We start from the raw sequence: 18,886 nt of genomic DNA, 5'->3' as shown, positions 1-18,886 counted from the left end.
ACGAGAAGAAAGAGGGAGGGAGGGAGGGAGGGAGGGAGGGGGAGGGGCGGTGGGGGAAGACAATTGCAATATGGAGTCAGGGCTGCTCGAATTGCAACCCAACTTGAATCTCGAGTTGAATGGTGATGTGTCTTTTCAGTTTTTTCCAGAGTGATGTCAACGATGGCAGGTTCTTGGAGACCGGCAAACTTTACTGGAAACATAATGCAGTGTCTATTTTTTCAATGTTTAGTTTTAGTTTTTCTAGTTCAATTGTATCCAGCTAGTTGTGCTCCCGAAATAGTGAGACCTCGAGGGGTGGCCATATCAAGTAAGTGCGTGCTTGCGTAGGTGCAGCTCAGCTACGTGTGCGGTGTCAGTTTCAGCTTAAAATTGACGCCCATTCGCTGTGACTCTGGTACATGTTTGTGTTCCTGCGTTCTTTTGATCATGATCTTAAGACACTGGCTTTCCTTGCCCTATCCTCTGTACTATTAACTTATGCACTGTGCATTGCTGAGGATTCCTTGTAATACATAACCTACCTGATGTTTATTTTATTCTATCTGTCTGCTGTTTGTCTAATATTTTTCCGTAAATTTTCAGAGGCACCATTGTACGACCCAGAGAGAGATTTTAAATGCCTTGATGGATCTAGGACATTGCCTTTTTATATGGTAAATGATGACTACTGTGATTGCCCTGATGCATCGGATGAGCCTGGCACCGCAGCCTGCCCAGCGGGATCCTTCCACTGCACTAATGCAGGCCACAGTCCTCTGAATATTCCCGCATCTCGTGTTAATGATGGAATCTGTGGTATGTTTTAGTGCACCCCCTCTGGTGTTGTCACATCCACTGTTTCCAATTAAAACATTCCTAACACTTGCTGATCCACAGATTGTTGCGACGGAACTGATGAATATGCTACCTCAGCTGGATGTGAAAATACTTGTCTTGAACAAGGCCGTTCTGCTCGAATGGCAGCACTGCGTCAAGCAGAGCTTACTAAGCAAGGAAATGAATTACGACTCCAACTGATCCGCCAAGGCAAACAGCTTAAAACTGACAAAAAGGTAAACTTCCTTTTGGTGGAATGTTGTCATTTTTTCGGTCGTTCAAATTTTGTATTGCTTATTTGTGTCTGACTCTTTTTATCTAGGCCCGACTAGAGCAGCTACAGAAGGACCGTGAAGAAGCTGCTAAGATCAAACAGGAAAAAGAAGCTCTGAGGAATGCTGCAGAGGAACTTGAGAAGGCAGCTTTAGAGAAATACCGTCAAGTGAGTTCTTGTTTCTTTTATTAGATATCTTTCAACAAAACTTTATTGTACAATTGTACCCACTTCATATTCCTTAGGCTGCTGAGGAAGAAAGAGCCAAGCAATCTTCAGCAAATCAGGAAGAACAAGAAGCTTTTGAACATTTCCAGCGATTTGATTCAGATCATGATGGCTTGTATGTTTAACATATTTTACTCATTAATGCTATAAATTCTTTAAAGTGGAAAGTATCTTGTCAGTTTGTACAAATTACTTTTTCCTTTTCAGCATCCGCATTAGTGATCTGCAGTCCCGACAAACATTTGACAAGGACAAGAATGGTGAAGTGTCTGAAGAAGAAGCAAAGGTTTGAGTTTTCATATTTTGCATTATACTTCATTGATCTTTGTTGTAGCTTTAATTTGGTCTGCCAACTCTTTATTGTCTTCTTCCTTCCTGAGGCAAGATATTGTAATTAAATTAATCTCTTTCTTAATGTTGGTTTCAAATTTAGTATTTCATGGAAGAAGATGAACTTGACTGGAGCACCTTCTATTCTCAAGCGTGGCCACGCATGAAACCGTACATTATGATGGAAAAGGGGTTATTTGCACCTCCCACTACACCATCTCCGAGCATTGAGGCCCCAGTAAGATTATTTCTCTTCTTTACCACTTCATACCAATTATGTTTGTTTATTCCATTTGCATCCTATTTATGATATCCCTGCGGTCTTCTTTTTAAGGGTGATAATGCAGAGGAGTTTCCGGCTGACAATGGTGAGGATGAAGAAGAGGAAGATGCTAATGCAGATGGCAAATGGGCTGCTGATGCTGCTGCCGAAACTGATGATGCTGCTGCTGATGGAGATGAAGCATCTGCTGATGCTGGTTCTGAAAATGATGAAGCTGCTGCTGATGTTGTGGAAGAGACACATTATGATGAAAGCACACAGAATCTTATTGAAGGTATTTATTTTTCATTGAAAGTTGATATTTAAATCTCTTATGTTCAGCCAATAATAATGAAGTTAAAATTTCCATGGTAATTTTTAGAGGCTCGTAAGGCTAGAACAGAATACGAAGATGCTGACAAATCAGTTCGAGATGTAGACCGTGAAATCCGTGACATTGAGGATGCATTGGGTAAAGACTTTGGCCAAGCTGAGGAATTCGCCACACTGCAAGGGCAATGCTTTGAATACACTGACAGGGAATACACTTATAAAATGTGTCCATTTGACCAGGTACTGCATTTGACAATTCCAGTGTATTAAAAATATATTATGTAGTGTAAGTAATTTTCTGTGCTTCTTGCTCTATAGGTCACTCAAATCCCAAAGAACGGTGGCTCTGACACAAGACTGGGAACTTGGGGCCGATGGACTGGCACTCCAAATAAGTACTCCACAATGTTTTTTGAGCATGGTCAAGGTTGTTGGAACGGTCCTCAGCGCACTGCCACTGTGAGTGTTCTTAACTTTCTGGTTTCAACTTTCTACTTTTATCCCTGCCTTCCCCTCCAAATTCTCTTGTTTGGTATAATTGCAACTTCAATATCTTTTTCAGGTGAAACTTGTGTGTGGTCTTGAGAACAAGCTTACTGCCGCTAGTGAACCAAATCGCTGCGAGTACTTATTTGAATTTTCTTCTCCTGCGATGTGTGTGTCAGAAACAGATTCAAATCCTCACGATGAGCTATAGTACACCAAATGTAGAACAGTGTTCTCACTTGTCACAGGGTTTTGAAAGAATGGGAATAATTAATGATTCGATAATACCATTTTATAGTGCAGGTGTCCTGCAATTCAAGTCATGATGGAGTATTATGTTAGGTTCTATTTTTCTTTGTTGGTGTACAAATGTATAAAGTTAGCAATAAGTGTTCTACGCCTTTCTAAGAACTTCAACAAAAGATTGTTGCTCACAGTTAGCTTATTATTGCTGGTTATGAAGAAGAGAACCTTGGAGAGAACTTTCCTGAATTAGAGTGATTTGCTTAAGTATGTGTGTTTGTGCAATTCTATATTGTGGAACAGATGTAAGCTGACTGTGATTTATATGAAATGAGTGAGGGGCCCCATGTTTAATTATTTAGTTAATATGGTTTGGAGATTTAAAAAAAAAAACAAAAAAAAAACTGTTTTGTTCTGCACAAACTGAGCCAGTGCTTGTATGATGCAGTGGGGTTCGAGTCTGTTGTTATTAATTTGTGTACTTCCTTGATGGTATCTGCTGTCTGCTCATTGTTCTTTGATATGATGTATTATGGTGTTTTGAAGCATGCCATGTTTCATCTGCTGTTTTTTCTCATGTGTATTTCTAGCTCTTCAAATTCCTCTTCTAGGGATTGTTTTGTCTTTTTCGAAGAGCCAATCGCACATAGTTTTACAATCTGACTGTCTGTTGTTGTTAGTTTATTTCAAATAATGTTGCCTATTTAATTTTGTTTTTTAAATTACATGTTGGATTTTTCAACATGGACTGTAAAGATGCACTCCAGACCTGTGAACTCTCCCCCCCTCTCTCTTTTTTAAGTGCAGTTCTCTACCTTAATTAAATTTTTTTTGTCCTTGGGTCTTTATCCACTTACTACAATTTGAAGTTCAATCTTCTTCCCAGGTGAATGCATTTCTCATGGAACACTGATTTTAAGAAAGTAAAGAAGGGACCTTACTGATGTTGTTGTTTGATCTAGACTGAAATTTCAAAATCTTAGATGTGCTTCTAAGAATTTTTCCCAGTATGAGCAATGGGCAACAGTGAAACTTGTCTGTTTCAAAATCAACCAGCATCCATTTAGGAATTACTGTTACCATAATTGACCTGATTTGGTGTGTACAGGTCAAAAGCAGTTTTAAGATATTTACAATATAGTTAAAGGAACAATTTACTGCCACTGTGGTTAGATTTTGCCGTAGATCACACTTCGATCAAATTGTGCTATTTGTTACTTTTGGGGGGGGGGCATAAAATAAACAGGCTGTAGACGAATTCGGATGTTAAAAAATGATGTTTTCAATCATGTTTATGCTAGTAAAGGACATTCAAGTAATGTGACCTGTTTAACTGGAAGTTATTAGTACATTCCATGGTAAATTTGTGAAGAAAGTGTAATCTCTTTTCAGGAAGTCTGATGATATTCAATAAATCCATTCCATGCCACTGCTTATTTTTTATTTACTCATGTAGCTGAGCCCAAGATCAAATGTTGGCTAAATATTCATTGCAACTACACTGTACTGACACAATTAATATTTATTAAATCCCATCTAAGATGTTAGATATGGACAGTAACAATAACTTAAAAATGTAGGCAGGGTTATGTCAAAGAATTAAGAATTTCATACACAGGATCAATCAAAGAATGAATATAGCACTGAAATAATTTGTAATAGCAACTTCAAACAGATATGGATTCTAGATGAACACTGACTCTCTTTTCAAGCTTTTGGTCTGCAAGGGTCACATGCACTTCTCCCTCCCTGAAAAGATGCAAGATGTTTGTTAAAGCAGTCAAGTTGCAATAGCATGGGGCACTTTTTTCCCTTTTTTTTTCTGAAAGCTCTTACCGCCCAATTGTGACCTCAACTTTCACAGAAGAAGTAGCTGGAACACCTTCCAAACAAGCCTGGAAATAATCAATACAGTATAGAGGTAAAAGTTGCTTGAAAATTTCAAATTAAATCATTTAAACCACATACCTGGCCTAAAGACCGACTGCCCTGAATGAATGTCAACTTGAGTTCACTCTTGCCCTCAGGGACAGTGACAGTGAATGGCTTCCGTAGAGGAATTGGGCAGGATGCTTGGGCAACAACTTCTTTTGTGTTCATCCCTTCCACCTAAAACATTGCATTAAATAAAAAACAACCAATGAACTAAAATCCATTTTCAGTGAATCAAGTCAAAAGCACAACTTTGTTAAGTGTAGATTCTATAGTAAGCTAATATTACTGGAGCATATTGGTACTATTAAACATAAAAAATCATGGCACGCACAATCTAAAAATAGAAGAATGCTTACCTGAAACTCCACTGTTTGAGAAATGGCATTAACATCTTCACAGAGTTGAATGCAGTCTCCATTCCAACCTTTCGGCACAAAGCTTGCTTGCACAGCTGCACCTACAGCTATAACTTCGTCAGGACTGATGAGAGGACCAAGGCCAAGGACTTCAGCATCAGGGACCATAGCAGACAAAGCTGCTTGCAAGCGAGGAATTTTTAAAGAACCCCCTGAAACAACCACCTTAAAAGCAAGCAAGGATACAATTACATTTAGATAAAATACAAGGGGCAATTATTGGAATCAGTTGGCCATTACTCACCTTTTTAACATCTTTAGGTGTAATACCAGCACTCTCTATTGCTTTTGTAACAGGTTCTAAAAACTGTGTAATTAGAGGCCCAATAAGTGATTCAAAACGGGAACGGCTAACATTTGAACTTAGGTCTACACCATCCACTAGAGATTCAACAAAACAATGGGATGATTGCATAGTAGACAGAACATGTTTACAAATTTCTGCAGCTCCTTTTAATTTGGCCATTGATCTACGGCTTTCTGTTACATCTAATTTGTATTTCCTTTGAAAAGTAAACAGAAAAACAGTACAATTAAGTTGCAAGTGGGGAAAATGAATAAGATACTTTAGATAAAAAGACTTACTGATAGTATTCCTTGGCCAAAAATTTAGCTAGTTCTTCAGTGAAGCAATGACCTCCAATGTTGTGTTGATGGATATTTGTTACAAGTGTATACATTCCAGAGTTAAACCAGAATACAGTAACATCGAGAGACGCACCACCAACACGGTAAACAACAGCATACCTGTAACACAGATCATACGATAAATACCACTACTTTTTCACAAATGTGAAAAATAGGCCTGTGTGCTTACCCTTCTTCATTTAGATCTACTTGACCGACATTGTGCGCCAATAGTGTTGCAGAAGGTTCATCAATAACTTGTAAAGCTTTAAACCCAGCTTCTTCAGCAGCACGCACTACTTCTTTCCTGCTAGCTGAGCAGAAGTTAACAGGGACTGTAATGACAGCTGGAAGAGTTGTTTCCCCAGTGTGTAGTGAGCTTGAGGCAGTTTCTGAAATTTGGACAAGCAAACTAAAGACAAACACAAAACAATACAATTATACACAGACAATGTCACAAGCTTTACCATGAAGTTTACGATACAACAAAGAGTGAACTTGGTCAGGAGTGCGCTTGGATGTTTTTCCTTCCCACTCAACTTCGTAGTGAACTCCATCATCGTTGGGTACAATTTTGCAAGTACTACGAGAGATGGCATCGGCTAATTCTTTCTCTGATATACTCATGTTCATGAGCGTCTTGTTGTTCGTAATGGTGCAGGCCCCAAACCGCGCCATGCCACTCTTCGCAGCCATACCAACAATCTAGATAAATAAGACAGACAGGTGTTTGAAAGGATCATACCAAATGTGAACCTGCAGACTAAAATTTAGCCAATGAAATACCTTCTCATTGTTGCGATACGAGACAACGGCAGGTATGAGACGTTCTCCGCTGTCACTAGCCAGGACATCAGCTTTTCCATCCTACGTGAAGAGAATCAGACGAAATAAACTAAACGTTGTTGGATGTAACAGTGACACAAGCTCATTCATTGTTTATTTTCCAAAGTTCCAATTACCTTGAAGATTCCAACACACCCAGATGAGTTTCCAAGATGAATGCCAAACAAAGGTGTAGTCATAGTGGAGCGTTATTGATAGAAATATATATAAATCACAAATAAGTAGATATCACAGAGAGGTTATGATTCTCTTGTCTTGAATGACGGCATGGCGGCTCGGCGTCGTTTGTCGTTTGTCTCTGTGCAAACCGAGATCGGGTGCACCACCCTACAAATCATGTTTCACGCTGATTTCGAAGTCAAGCGTTGTTGATTATTGTTTAAAATAGCACCTAAGCTGGCCTTGATGATTTCAATGAATCGAGTATTTTGCGAAAAATGTGTTCCGTTCGGTTCGTGAGATAATCTGTGGATGGAAATAATGGTATGGTTGGTGGTACACGTTATCATTTCCGGTTTGTTGCCAAGATACAAACAACCAAACAGACTTGACAGTCCCATCTACTGCTCAAACTTTGTTTTCCATTTGTGCCATATAGCTGGTCACTTATAAGTACCATCAACAATGTCAATTTTCTTCTACTACTTTTCTGAAGTAAATCCCCTGGAAGACTAGCTACCATAAATATCAGTCAGAGCAAGTTCACCATTGATCTTTCAAGAAAGTAGTCTTGGACTAGTTTACTGATTTTGGTGCAAAGGCCGGCTCAAAAATGAATCAAAGTGAAGCTAGTTTATCTTTGCCTGGCCTCCAGCCTGTGGCATTTTTTGGTCTCCGCACTGGAGTGAAGGGGAATGCCTATTTTCTAACAGATCATGATATACTTTATCCTGCTGGGTCAGTTTTGGCTATTCATAACCACATTCAGAAACACCAGAAGTTCATGAAATTAGTAGATCAGCAACATGGAAAAGAGCAGCATCCGAAGGAGCAGCATCCAAAGGAACCACATTTAAAGGAACATGTTAAAGACCATTCAAAGGACCACCATGGGAAGGAGCAGCATTCAATAAAAGAAATAGTTCTTAGCCCCAGCAGGTAACTAAGTTTAAAATTATTTTTTTAAAGTAACTTTGAACTGTTCCAAATTTACCAAAATCATGTTTTTCAGAAAGATTGCTGCTATCACTGAATACGCAGAAAAACCCTTCATATCAATATATGACTTAGAATCTCTTAAACGCAAAAGGGTTTTATATTTATCTAGTGACTGTGAAGCTCAAGAGTTTGTCACATTTACCTTTACAAATGATGGAAAATACCTGTTGGCTGTTACTGGTGAGCCAGATTGGTCACTGTACTACTTCAATTGGGAAAAAGGGAAAATGGAAAGTACTTGCAAAGCAACTGTTGTAGGCAATTCAGGAACTGTAGCTCAGGTCAGTCACTTTATTTTCTAGCTTGTTTATGTTTGATATGATACATCTTATACTTAATAAACATATATTGCTTCAGGTGGCAGCCCATCCAACTGACAATGCAACTTGTGTCCTGGTTGGTCAAGGGCTATTTCGCTTAATGATGGTAACTGAAACAGTGTGGAGGCAGTTTGGATGGCAGAAAGCTGACCAGTTGTCACTTTCATGTGTAGCTTATTTGACATCAGAGAGAATCCTTGCTGGCACTAAGGATGGGAGGCTTGTTCTTGTAGAAGCTACCGAGCTGAAGGGTGTTTTCAAAGCTGCAGAATTGAAAGAGTTGGATCCAAAGTCTCTTGAAGTGTAAGAGGATAGAGGCACAGTGATGCATTATTTGTTAAGTTGTCAGATTTTACAATCTGACAACTCAGCAAATACTGAATTTTCTTTAGTGCATCTCTGGTAATAATTATTTTTCCTCATAGGCAACAATCGTCAACAAGCCTCACTTCAGCTGAAGCTGAGATTTCAAGTGATTCTGAAGTTCGTAGCCTCATATCTTTTGACAAAGGATTTGCTTTCAGCCTTGGAATAGGCTTGATACATTTATTTGAAGTCAATCCCAATCAAATATATAGGAAAAGAAACATATTTGCTATACCAACCTCAGATTTTGATAGAATGTATCCTACTAATCTGAACACAGTGCGACATCTCTGTATAAATGTATCTCAAGACCGACTCATAGCTACTACTGACCGGTGCCAACTGTACACTACAAGATTATGGGGTGCAGATATCAGCCAAGTAAGCATTTTTTCATGGTGAGGTAATAAATGGTGTGAGCTTTTCAACTGCTGTATCACTCTTTTGCTAATTAATTTTTTCTCAATTTGTTTTTAGATTCCCAGAATAACCATGAAGCTACTAGGACAACAACTGCATCATGGGCCTGTATCAGGACTGGCAGTGTGCGCTTGGAAACCCATATTCATGACAGTAGGTCAAGTTGATAGAACAGTCCGCTTGTGGAACTATCAAACAGAGACCCAAGATCTGATAAAACAGTATATTGAAGATATATTTTGTATAGCTCTGCACCCGACCGGTTAGTGCAGGAGGAGGGTAGTGTTGATTTCTTAAAGTTCTGCTTCCTTCCTTTCTAAAATAATTCTCATCCAAAGCTGAGGGTGTTACACCCCCCATCCTTGACAAGTTTATTATTGTTTTTTTTTTTTTGCTCTAAGGTCTTTACGCTGTCCTTGGATTTTGTGACAAATTGCGTTACATGACTGTGCTCATTGATGACCTGCAAGAACTAAGGGAATTTCCTATCAGGAATTGCAATGCCTGTAGCTACAGCAACAATGGGCATATGTTTGCTGCAGCTAATGGGAATGTTATTGAGATATTTTCCACAATCACTTTTAAAAGACTGCATACCCTGTCGGGACATTTTGGCGAGGTAAATGACATTTGTGGAACCTCAGAAAAGAACTCATTTTATTGATCAATATATTTTTCTTCTTAATATTGTAGATCCAGAGGATGGTATGGGCCCCTTGGGATTGGAAAATTGTGACTTGTGGGTTAGAAGGAGCTGTATATGAGTGGGATGTTGCAGCTGGAAATCGCATAGGAGAAGTCATAACTAAATCATGCAGCTGCTCAGATATCTGTGTTACAACTGATGGGAAGATTACCTACAGTGTGGGTAGTGATGGATATATAAAAGAGATAACAGCCTCGCAGGTAAATGCACAATTATTAGTAGACCACCTATTTCACTCCTACATTTATGAAATAGCTGAGGATTTGTTGATATTTCAGATTGTGCGAGAGGTGATGATTGGTGATGCAAGAAAATCAGACCCTGTAAAACTGGATGCTGTTGTACTTTCACGCTCGAATCTAATGTTATTTACAGCTGGATTGAATGGTGTTATTTATTCTGTCAAGTATCCACTCACAGATCCAGCAGTTTATGCTGAATACCATGTTCACTATGGAGATGTAGCTCATGTGAGTGACTTTAAAGTTCCAAACTATTAGAAAAAATTATTGAAAAAAGATGTTCTTGATTTTAATGCTCTAAATTATATAAATTTTCTCAGATGAGGCTAACATACGATGACAAAGTTTTATTGTCTATTGCTAAAGATGGTTCTGTATGCATATGGAATCTCTCAAACACAGAGGGAAAAACTGTAGAAATGGATAAAGAATTTTCATATTCAAAAGAAATTCTTATTAGCAGAAACGAACTAGAGGTATGGAATGAATAAGTCATGTCTGTCATATATAAAGTGATGAAAAATTGAAAGAAATGGAAACTTGTTATGTCCAGGAAAAAATATTAACAATAAAAGATCAACAAATACGGCTTAATGAATTAGAAACTGAGCATGCCTACAACACCCGTAAAATGGAATCTGGATACCAAGATAAAATTCGTGAACTGACTGAGGGATATCGGACAGTTGTTGATGAATTGAAAGTGAAAAATGAGGTAACTGGTCATTTATTCATATGTATTAATATGATTTTAGAAATACTAATTTTTTTTCTTTGACAGAATTCAGAGGCTGATCATGTCTTGGAAATGAACAAGATTCAAACTGATATATCAGAGATGAAAGCATCTCATGAACAAGCTATGCAAACACTAGAAACAAATTATTATGGCAAATTAATAGTTGAATATGATAAATATACTGCTTTAGACACTCGCACCACAAACATGAGAGACGATTATGAAAGGTACCTGTTTGTCACCCAGCATCAACTGTTTTCAATATTCACTGTTATAAAATATACCTTGACTGTCATATTTTTAAATACTTATTCAGACAATTGGCAACACTTCAAGAATCTAAAGAAAAGGCTCTCTCTGAGCTCGCCAACCACTATGAAAATTTGTTGCACAAAAAAGAAGCAGAACTTGAGCAGGTTAAGCAAAGTTATATCTCATAGTAATTTTTAGGAGAATTTTTTTTCTCTTCTCTGACACAAGAAAGGACACATTTCTCATTTTCTAGATTCAGAAACATTTAGAACAGGAGAAAGTCGAACATGAAGACATAAAGCAGCAAATAGAAGATGACGCAGATCGTGAAATTGTTGCTTTGAGAGCCTTGTATGAGAACCAGCTGAGGGAAGAACGAGACAACAATGTTCGCCTGAGAGGAGAAGCTGGTGTTATGAAGAAGAAACTTATAGGGTGAATGTCTATTGATCATTGAGAGATCACTGTAATAGAACTAGAAGCAACCTATCCTCTGATTATTTCAGGTCTCAAAAAGAAGCAGATGAGCTTAAACGTCAGGTTATCCAGTTACAAGGAGAACAACAGCAGTATCAGCAAGCTGTTCATGCTCTGGACCGAGATGTTCTTGATTTGAAAAAGGAGGTTGTTGAGAGAGACTCGACAATTCAATTTAAAGAAAGGAACATCTTTGATTTAAAAAAAGCAAATCAAGAACTCGACAAATTTCAATTTGTTTTGAACTTTAAAATCAGAGAACTGAGGAATGTGATTGAACCAAAAGATTTGGAAATAAAAGAGAAGAAGGAGCAGATTCAAGATGTAAGTAAAACTGCATTACAGAATTTTATTGTCTGTTTACCTTTCGCAGTTTCCCTTTAAAGATTGCAGCTTTTGCTATCATTTTTCATAGATGGAAAAAGAGCTTGAAAGACTACAGAGAAATAGTGAGAATTTAAAAGTTGAAATGAATGAATTGCGTGAGAAACTCTCAGGGACAGAAAGAGAGTTACAGTCTGAGAAAAATGGCCACATCAACACACATCGCTTATTAAAACGATTATGGGTTGATCTGCATAATACATCATCTCTCATTCAGAATTCTAAAGAGCTCCCTGATGCAATGAAAGTAAGATAACTTTTTTGAACTGAGAAAAAAGAACCCAATTTGCTTTCCTACTTTGTTACTAATTCAAATCCATTATTAGCTGCTATACCAAAAATACAGAGGAAATCCAAGCCTCCTGCTCAGTAGAGCTCAAGATACTGATGCACAAGCTGAGTTTATGCGTCAGAGAGAGCATTTAGAAAGAACTGTTGCATCATTGAAACAACAGGTTTATAAAGGAGGCTTATCAAAGCAAGGAGATTATGCTAGAATCATGGAGGTAAGAACTGAATTTTTCATGTCCAAGTATTAAAAGAGCCAAAAGCACCCTTATTAACCAACTGGATTAACACATTTTTCTGGGGAAATAGGAAAACATTTATTTGATAGAAGAATTAAATTCCGTCCGGAATACTCTCAAGAAGACAAGAAATACTTTGCAAAACCTTGAAATGCTTCTTGGCATTTCAGCATCTGCAAGTTCTAGGGTGGGTAATGCTTTAGAGCTTCAGGAAAGGTTACAGAAAGCACTGCGGCAGCAGGAAGAAAGGGAAGAGAAAGGAACTGAGAAAATTGTGGTGAGCAAGACACATTTCCATATTTTAGAGAAAATACTATAATGGGAGCATATGCACTGAAATTAAAAAATTCCACAGGAACTGGAGAAAAAAGTAGCAATTTTGCAAGAGGAAGTTGACCGCCTAGTTTCAAAATTAGGGCAGGCAGACAAAGAAGCATACTTGCAAGACAAAAAGATGCGTGACAGCAAGCGTATTCAGTTTTCTTCCAAGAGTAAACTGGAAGTTGATACAGCACCTTGAACTGGTATGGTCGTCTGTTACTTTCGGTTTCAAAATAACCACTTCCAGGCTGAGTGTTTCAACTCCCCAACACTTATTCATGGGTGTTTTAAGTTGCAAAGGGAGTTTATGAAGCAATGAAGTAAATAGTAACAAGTCACCATTCTTTAATAATGATTTCTACAAATAAAAATCAAAAATAGGCTATGAACACACAAACCACTTACATTATAGTGAAAAATAATTGAGCATGAGAATCATTATATATTGCTTATATTCTCAATTAGTCTTAAATTCCTTTACATCCCATTTGTACTTTTACTCTTTTAGAAATTTTCACATGAGGACTTTCCATGTAATGTAGAGAGATTCATTCTTAAGTAGATCAAACACCAATTTTTTAAAATTTATTTATAATTCATATTACGTACACCCATAATTTTAGACTGCAGTTATTTTAAGGTAAAGAAGTGAGAACAACATTCCTTTAAGAATGTACTAACCTAATGTATACTGGATTACTCTGTTGACACAGGGTGTCTAGGAAAAGTTTTTGTTCGTTTTGTCTTTGGAATGCAGAAGAAATAATCTAGTTGGAATCCAACCTTGATTTGACTCAATTGTATGTGCAATAGTGCACTTTGGAGACATTTACAAACTGTTAAAAGTTATGGAAGTTTACTCTTGCAGTCTAATGACGAAACTGAAAGTTTCTAAGTAAATAAGCTTACCAATGTGTATGTCATTTGCAAGAGAAATCAGAGAATAAACGGCACAATGGCTTTCCTGCCTTTGGGATAGTTGGGAAACTCCTTTTTGTAAGCTTTGTGCTTTCCAAGAGCCCAGATAGACATTTGGTACATGCCAGCAAACGCAAAGAGACCAGCTGAAAGAAAAACAATGAGACAGGTTGTTTTAAATTTTGCAGTTTGTCTTTGATTTTCCAGATAACTCAAAATTAAAGCAACTTTACCAGGAAGGCATGATGTCATGACTGTGAATCCCAGCCAGCTGCCAAATTCATAGGTATAGTTTGGGCAAGACACAAAATTGAACAAAATGGTAAATGGATTTCCAGTGGGAACCGGAATGCGTCGGACTTTGGTTCCAGGAGGACGCAGGTTCCTAAGTGCCACATGGATGCTTAGGTTTCCCAACTCTGAAATCTTTGTAAATACACAGTGCACAATAAGGCTCCAATTTTAAACAAAATGCTTTGGAAATAAAACATGAAAATTGAGGAAATATACTTACAAGGAACATGGCCAGTCCACCATACATGAACAGTTCTGATGGAGCCGTATATTTTGGGTGATTCACATGGTAAGCTACATAGGCAGTGAAGAGCCAATAATAGCTGCAGTTCTTGAATAAATTAAAGAAAGGCATGGTTGCATGAGAGAAGCGATGGACAAAAATAGTTTCAAGGAGCCTCTTCACATAGTGGATAGCGTAACAGCCAGCTGCAATACTGCCATAGAAGAAATCAAAGTATTAGTTCAAAAGAAAAGACAAGAGGTAGAGCATCAAGCTTAACATACAAACTATACTCACTGCACAATTTGATGGGTAGGAACAGAATCGGCTCCACTGCCATAGAAAAGCCACGGCCTCTGATACATCCACAAGTACACCACCAAGGGACCTGCATACTCAGCTAGAAATACTGTTTTCCATCCAATTTGAGGACCCAAGTCTTTAACATAAATCTGTGAGGAGCAAAACAGTTGAGAAATAACAAGTTGCGAAAGAACAGTAAATACAACCTGTTTCAAATAAAAAATGTGAAACCTTTGAGCCACTGCGAAGTCCCAAGCTCTTGATGGTTTCTTCATCTTTCAAAGTCTGGCCTCGAGTTTCTAATCTGATAGCTTGTCGGTGGATGCTCAATTTATTTGCCTTGTGCACTTCCTTTTTTATGTCAGCGACTGAGGTAGTAGGCCCAACCTGCAGGGTGCCACATAGTCAACTTAGAAAATGCATGAGCAAGAGGGTTGGGAAACATAAATATTCATCAGGGGTAGTAAGCAATTTCACAGAATAAATGCAGAGGTCCCATTTAATGAAGAATTTCAACCAGAAACTGAACTATGAGGAAATAAGAAAATGGACACCAAGGAATTGTATTGACGTGTCAAATAAAACGATAAATTAAAAGAATGTGAGGCAAAAGGGAGCGAGTTGGATAAACCAAAGTACTTACATTTTGCAGCACCGTAACGGACTTGCCGCTCACGGACAAGACTTCGATCTGAAAATTAGTCGTAGCACGAAAATTAATGAAGCCCAGTTCGACAATCCATCCCAATTTTCACAAATACTCCAACAACGTACCTCCATGGCTTAAACGGACCAGTGGGATAGAAGTTGATTGGCCTGTTCAAAGTATGCAAGGTGACTAAGGTAAATTGGCGTCGAGGCAGTGGGCAGGAGAAACCAAAACGTCGTCCGCTGACACGGCACAACACGTACAGCTGTCGATAATCCCCCTATTCGCAGGGAAATGCAACAATGTTTGCAGAAAGCAATTTGACCAACGCATGATTTTAGTTGTGGGTCGCTAGTGACGTTACTAGTATGTTGCGGATGCAGTTTAGGAGGAATTACTGTAAAATAACATTTTTTCATTGTTTTGACACCAAAAATTTTGGTGCATTTCAAACTTTGCTTCTAAGGGGCAATCTTTCTTGGGTCCTGTAGTTACTGGCATTGCTCGTTGACGTTTGAAAGGGAGAGGGGGTGAAGAGGGGGAGGGGGAGGCAGTGTTGGCAGTCCGTTGTGGTTTGATGCAATGTCTACAGTGTCTTTGAAACGAAATTTACTATGTCCTTCCTGATTGATTCGTCAATAAGACGCTTCCAGGACCATGCTTTTGAATTTTTCTCTTTGTGACTATGGTTTTATTGGGAAGACCAACTTTTGTTTGCTATGAAGCCTCCGCCTCAAGCTGTTTTTAACCTGTTCCCTACATTCTTACTCCAAAGACATGGGACGTTTGTCATTCTTTGTGGTATTTCTCGCTGGCGTGGCTTGTGCCGTGTTTATTGCCTCTGTTTCTCATCTAATTGGATTCCAAGCAGAAAGTGTTTGGAAGACTAAATTTAAACACAAAACCTTCTCAGCGATACCAGATGATGATCAAATTCGGGTATCAGAAGACATCCATCTGGAAGTTGCTCTGCGAGCAGGGAGCGATGTAAATGTAGCAGATATTAATCGCAACTCTGGTAGGTGGACTGATTGTTAAAGAAATATCATACAGTTGATTCTAACATACACTGTAACTTTGTCTTGTGATTTTCGTCCATCCAGCTGCTGAGACAGAAGCAGAAGGGTCCTTGCATGCTGCACTCGAAATGAAAAGACAAGGGAAGGTTGACAAGGCTTTAAAACTATTTGAGCATGCGTATATATTAGCACCATTGCATCCAGATGTACTGAACCATTATGGAGAATTTCTAGAAGACACACAAAAAGACATCATTAAAGCAGATCAGCTCTATTTTCAGGTACCCTTGTGGATTGTTGTCTGAATCTGTATTCCAATTATTTCTTGTTGATTATTAACACATTTATCTGCCAAACCAGGCCATTACTTTCTCCCCGGGAAACAGCAGAGCATTGGTGAATAGACAACGCACTGCCCATGTTGTTGAACGGTTAGATCTTGCTGTTCTGCAGCGCGTTGACAGCAAGAGAGATGAAGTGTCTGCTATTCCAGATCACGCTCCAGGGTTGAGAAGAGCAAAAAAAGAAGCTTATTTTCAGGTAACACAGTCTTTTAGATGTTTTATGATGTACTGGTACTGGGGAGATAGTGAATTGAGTCAAGTCTGATTATTTTTCCTGTGGTGCAAGAGAGGAAAATTGGAGTAACTCTGGTTTGGTTTCTGGGGTGTTAAGCATTCTCAATGAAGAGGAGATCCTCAGCTGTAGTATTCTAGTAACGCTGTGTTCTTACATGATACCTTTGCCTCTCTGTTTTAGCATATTTATCATACAGTTGGTATTGAAGGCAACACTATGACTCTTTCCCAAACAAGATCCATCCTAGAAACTAGAATGGCTGTTGGTGGTAAAAGTTTGGTGGAACACAATGAAATCTTGGGGTTAGATGCTGCTATGAAATTTATAAATTCAACACTAGTAAATCGGTGAGACGCTTTTCCAGTTATCTTATATTGTTATATAAATAATCTTCTTATCATTGTAGATTAGTAATTTCATAACTCATGTTTCAATGTTTCTGATTGCATAGTCTTGGAATGATCACAATTGAAGATATATTGGAAATTCATCGCCGAGTTTTGGGCTACGTGGATCCTATTGAAGGTGGTTCCTTTCGGCGCACTCAAGTTTATGTTGGAGGCCACATACCACCCTCACCAACAGATATTTATCCACTCATGGAAGAATTCATTGTTTGGCTGAACTCAGAGCAAGCTGCCCGCATGCATCCTGTGAGATATGCTGCTCTTGCTCATTACAAATTGGTTGCTATCCATCCATTCAGGTTAGTGTTATGATTTTTTCAGTTTAACATTGCTTTGTCTGTCCAATTCAATTAAATTTATCAATGATCGAATTTTATTCTACTAGTGATGGTAATGGAAGAACATCCCGGCTTCTGATGAATTCTATTCTCATGCAAGCAGGCTTTCCACCTGTCATAATTTTAAAACAGGTAGGTAGAAATCTATTACTAAGAAAAGTCACTTTGATTATGTTGAAAGTGTTGTTGCGGTGTTGTGATCTACTGTTGCTGAAGTTCAATAAGAGTAAATTTTACAGGACAGAAGCCACTACTACAAACATTTGGAGATGGCAAATAGAGGTGATGTTCGCCCATTTGTGCGATTTATTGCTGAATGCACTGAACGTACATTGGATCTCTTTCTTTGGGCCACTACTGAATATGAGCATGAGTTTCCTGCCCTAGAGACCAACAAAGACTCTAGTCGAACAATTTTTGTGAATGATGATGACGCACCAATACACTCAGAGGAAGATAGCACTTCTAGTCCCGACCAAGTGGATTCATCAAGCTGCTTAAATCTTTCCGACTGATGACTTTGATTAAATAAGAGCTGTATTGTTCAAGTGTTCAGAGATTGTTTCAATTTTGTCTTGTTTAGTTTTAAAATATTTTAAGAATGAAAATGCTCTGTGATTTTATTATTACTGACTTAATAGTTTTAAGTTTCTTCAAAACATGTGGGAAAATATCCTTTCCGGTAGCTCTCTCTGCCTTTTCTTGTTGTAATCTTAAAAAGTTTTGGTCAGGTGTTTTTCAGTATTAATGTGTATGTTTGTTTCCCTCAGAATACAATCTCCTTATTTTTATTTGGTGACTGTCAGTGAGGGGATTTTTGTTAGTATTATCCTGTTTCATGGGGCATAAAATATTTCTTGAATAAGGAAGGCCTTTCTGTGATAGGTGCGTCTTTTGAAATATTTTCATTTTTACTAGTCTTTTGTGTTAAGTTCCTGTAATTGAGCTGGTCTCAGTTTTGTGTTGGTGATAGTTTTATTTTACAAAAGAGGTGCGGATTACAAATGTGTTTCAGTCTTGTGGGAAATTAGTGCTGTTAAATATTGGAAAAGAATGTACAATGAACCAGTTTCCTCGGTGCTAAACTTGGTATCCTGTCACCTAAATCTTTGTTCTTCCGTTAGATTGTTTTCTTCCAAACTTCCTGACATTTGTGCAGTGTTGCCAATTTGTTTTATTTAATAACAGTAAAAATTTCAAGGCGTTTAAAAAAAATTGTTATTGTTATTAAATGGGCAAGAAGTACTAGTGCGTTAAATTATTTTCATCTTTGAACATTTGCCTAGAAGTCCTTCAGTGTCTGTGAAGAGTGTACAGACGTCCACATTCAGTTTTTGTGGTTCACGTTGTGATCTTTGGCACTTTTTAGGTCCGACCACCTAAAACTCTCTTCCCCTTAAAACTTCAAATGTAAACAATCGGATTGATAAAAACACAGAGATAAA

At 38.1% G+C, this 18,886-nt stretch overlaps 5 protein-coding genes across 6 annotated transcripts; 3 read left to right on the top strand and 2 right to left on the bottom strand.

Moving 5' to 3' along the window:
• The first annotated feature begins 105 nt into the window (after nt 1-105).
• On the top strand, nt 106-4,404 carry LOC117642581 (glucosidase 2 subunit beta). The gene is made up of 11 exons (XM_034380883.1): nt 106-310; nt 586-798; nt 880-1,055; nt 1,142-1,261; nt 1,339-1,436; nt 1,529-1,607; nt 1,755-1,889; nt 1,986-2,208; nt 2,296-2,486; nt 2,565-2,705; nt 2,809-4,404. Exons 1-11 carry the CDS (start codon nt 154-156, stop codon nt 2,941-2,943), a joined length of 1,668 nt encoding a protein of 555 aa, XP_034236774.1. The 5' UTR covers nt 106-153; the 3' UTR covers nt 2,944-4,404.
• LOC117642582 (heat shock 70 kDa protein 14-like) lies at nt 4,402-7,117 on the bottom strand. Its single transcript, XM_034380884.1, has 10 exons — nt 6,916-7,117; nt 6,740-6,820; nt 6,421-6,658; nt 6,144-6,345; nt 5,912-6,073; nt 5,571-5,829; nt 5,267-5,491; nt 4,944-5,084; nt 4,812-4,870; nt 4,402-4,724 (listed from the first exon to the last, which is right to left on the bottom strand). The coding sequence occupies exons 1-10, from the start codon at nt 6,976-6,978 to the stop codon at nt 4,643-4,645; spliced, it is 1,512 nt and encodes a 503-aa protein (XP_034236775.1). The 5' UTR covers nt 6,979-7,117; the 3' UTR covers nt 4,402-4,642.
• A 218-nt stretch (nt 7,118-7,335) lies between these two features.
• On the top strand, nt 7,336-12,945 carry LOC117642575 (cilia- and flagella-associated protein 57-like). The gene is made up of 18 exons (XM_034380871.1): nt 7,336-7,897; nt 7,971-8,238; nt 8,315-8,580; nt 8,703-9,024; nt 9,121-9,325; nt 9,465-9,682; nt 9,757-9,969; nt 10,048-10,239; nt 10,332-10,487; nt 10,565-10,726; nt 10,793-10,977; nt 11,067-11,166; nt 11,256-11,437; nt 11,509-11,803; nt 11,895-12,110; nt 12,190-12,369; nt 12,461-12,667; nt 12,746-12,945. Exons 1-18 carry the CDS (start codon nt 7,572-7,574, stop codon nt 12,908-12,910), a joined length of 3,858 nt encoding a protein of 1,285 aa, XP_034236762.1. The 5' UTR covers nt 7,336-7,571; the 3' UTR covers nt 12,911-12,945.
• Nucleotides 12,946-13,039: 94 nt separating this feature from the next.
• On the bottom strand, nt 13,040-15,378 carry LOC117642585 (probable very-long-chain enoyl-CoA reductase art-1). Of its 2 annotated transcripts, XM_034380888.1 has the most exons (8): nt 15,224-15,378; nt 15,093-15,140; nt 14,681-14,836; nt 14,444-14,598; nt 14,144-14,360; nt 13,863-14,055; nt 13,621-13,775; nt 13,040-13,069 (listed from the first exon to the last, which is right to left on the bottom strand). In XM_034380888.1, the coding sequence occupies exons 1-7, from the start codon at nt 15,227-15,229 to the stop codon at nt 13,648-13,650; spliced, it is 903 nt and encodes a 300-aa protein (XP_034236779.1). In that variant the 5' UTR covers nt 15,230-15,378; the 3' UTR covers nt 13,040-13,069; nt 13,621-13,647. The 2 variants fall into 2 exon arrangements, with proteins under 2 accessions (XP_034236779.1, XP_034236778.1); XM_034380887.1 differs by lacking the exon at nt 13,040-13,069 and having other exon boundaries at nt 13,284-13,775.
• A 268-nt stretch (nt 15,379-15,646) lies between these two features.
• LOC117642583 (protein adenylyltransferase Fic) lies at nt 15,647-18,686 on the top strand. The gene is made up of 7 exons (XM_034380885.1): nt 15,647-16,116; nt 16,202-16,398; nt 16,478-16,657; nt 16,877-17,043; nt 17,148-17,402; nt 17,489-17,573; nt 17,681-18,686. Exons 1-7 carry the CDS (start codon nt 15,876-15,878, stop codon nt 17,954-17,956), a joined length of 1,401 nt encoding a protein of 466 aa, XP_034236776.1. The 5' UTR covers nt 15,647-15,875; the 3' UTR covers nt 17,957-18,686.
• Nucleotides 18,687-18,886: the final 200 nt, after the last annotated feature.

Source organism: Thrips palmi, unplaced genomic scaffold, assembly GCF_012932325.1.
Source record: "Thrips palmi isolate BJ-2018 unplaced genomic scaffold, TpBJ-2018v1 HiC_scaffold_16, whole genome shotgun sequence".
Taxonomy (NCBI): domain Eukaryota; kingdom Metazoa; phylum Arthropoda; class Insecta; order Thysanoptera; family Thripidae; genus Thrips; species Thrips palmi.
This window is presented reverse-complemented; position numbering and strand designations above follow the sequence as displayed.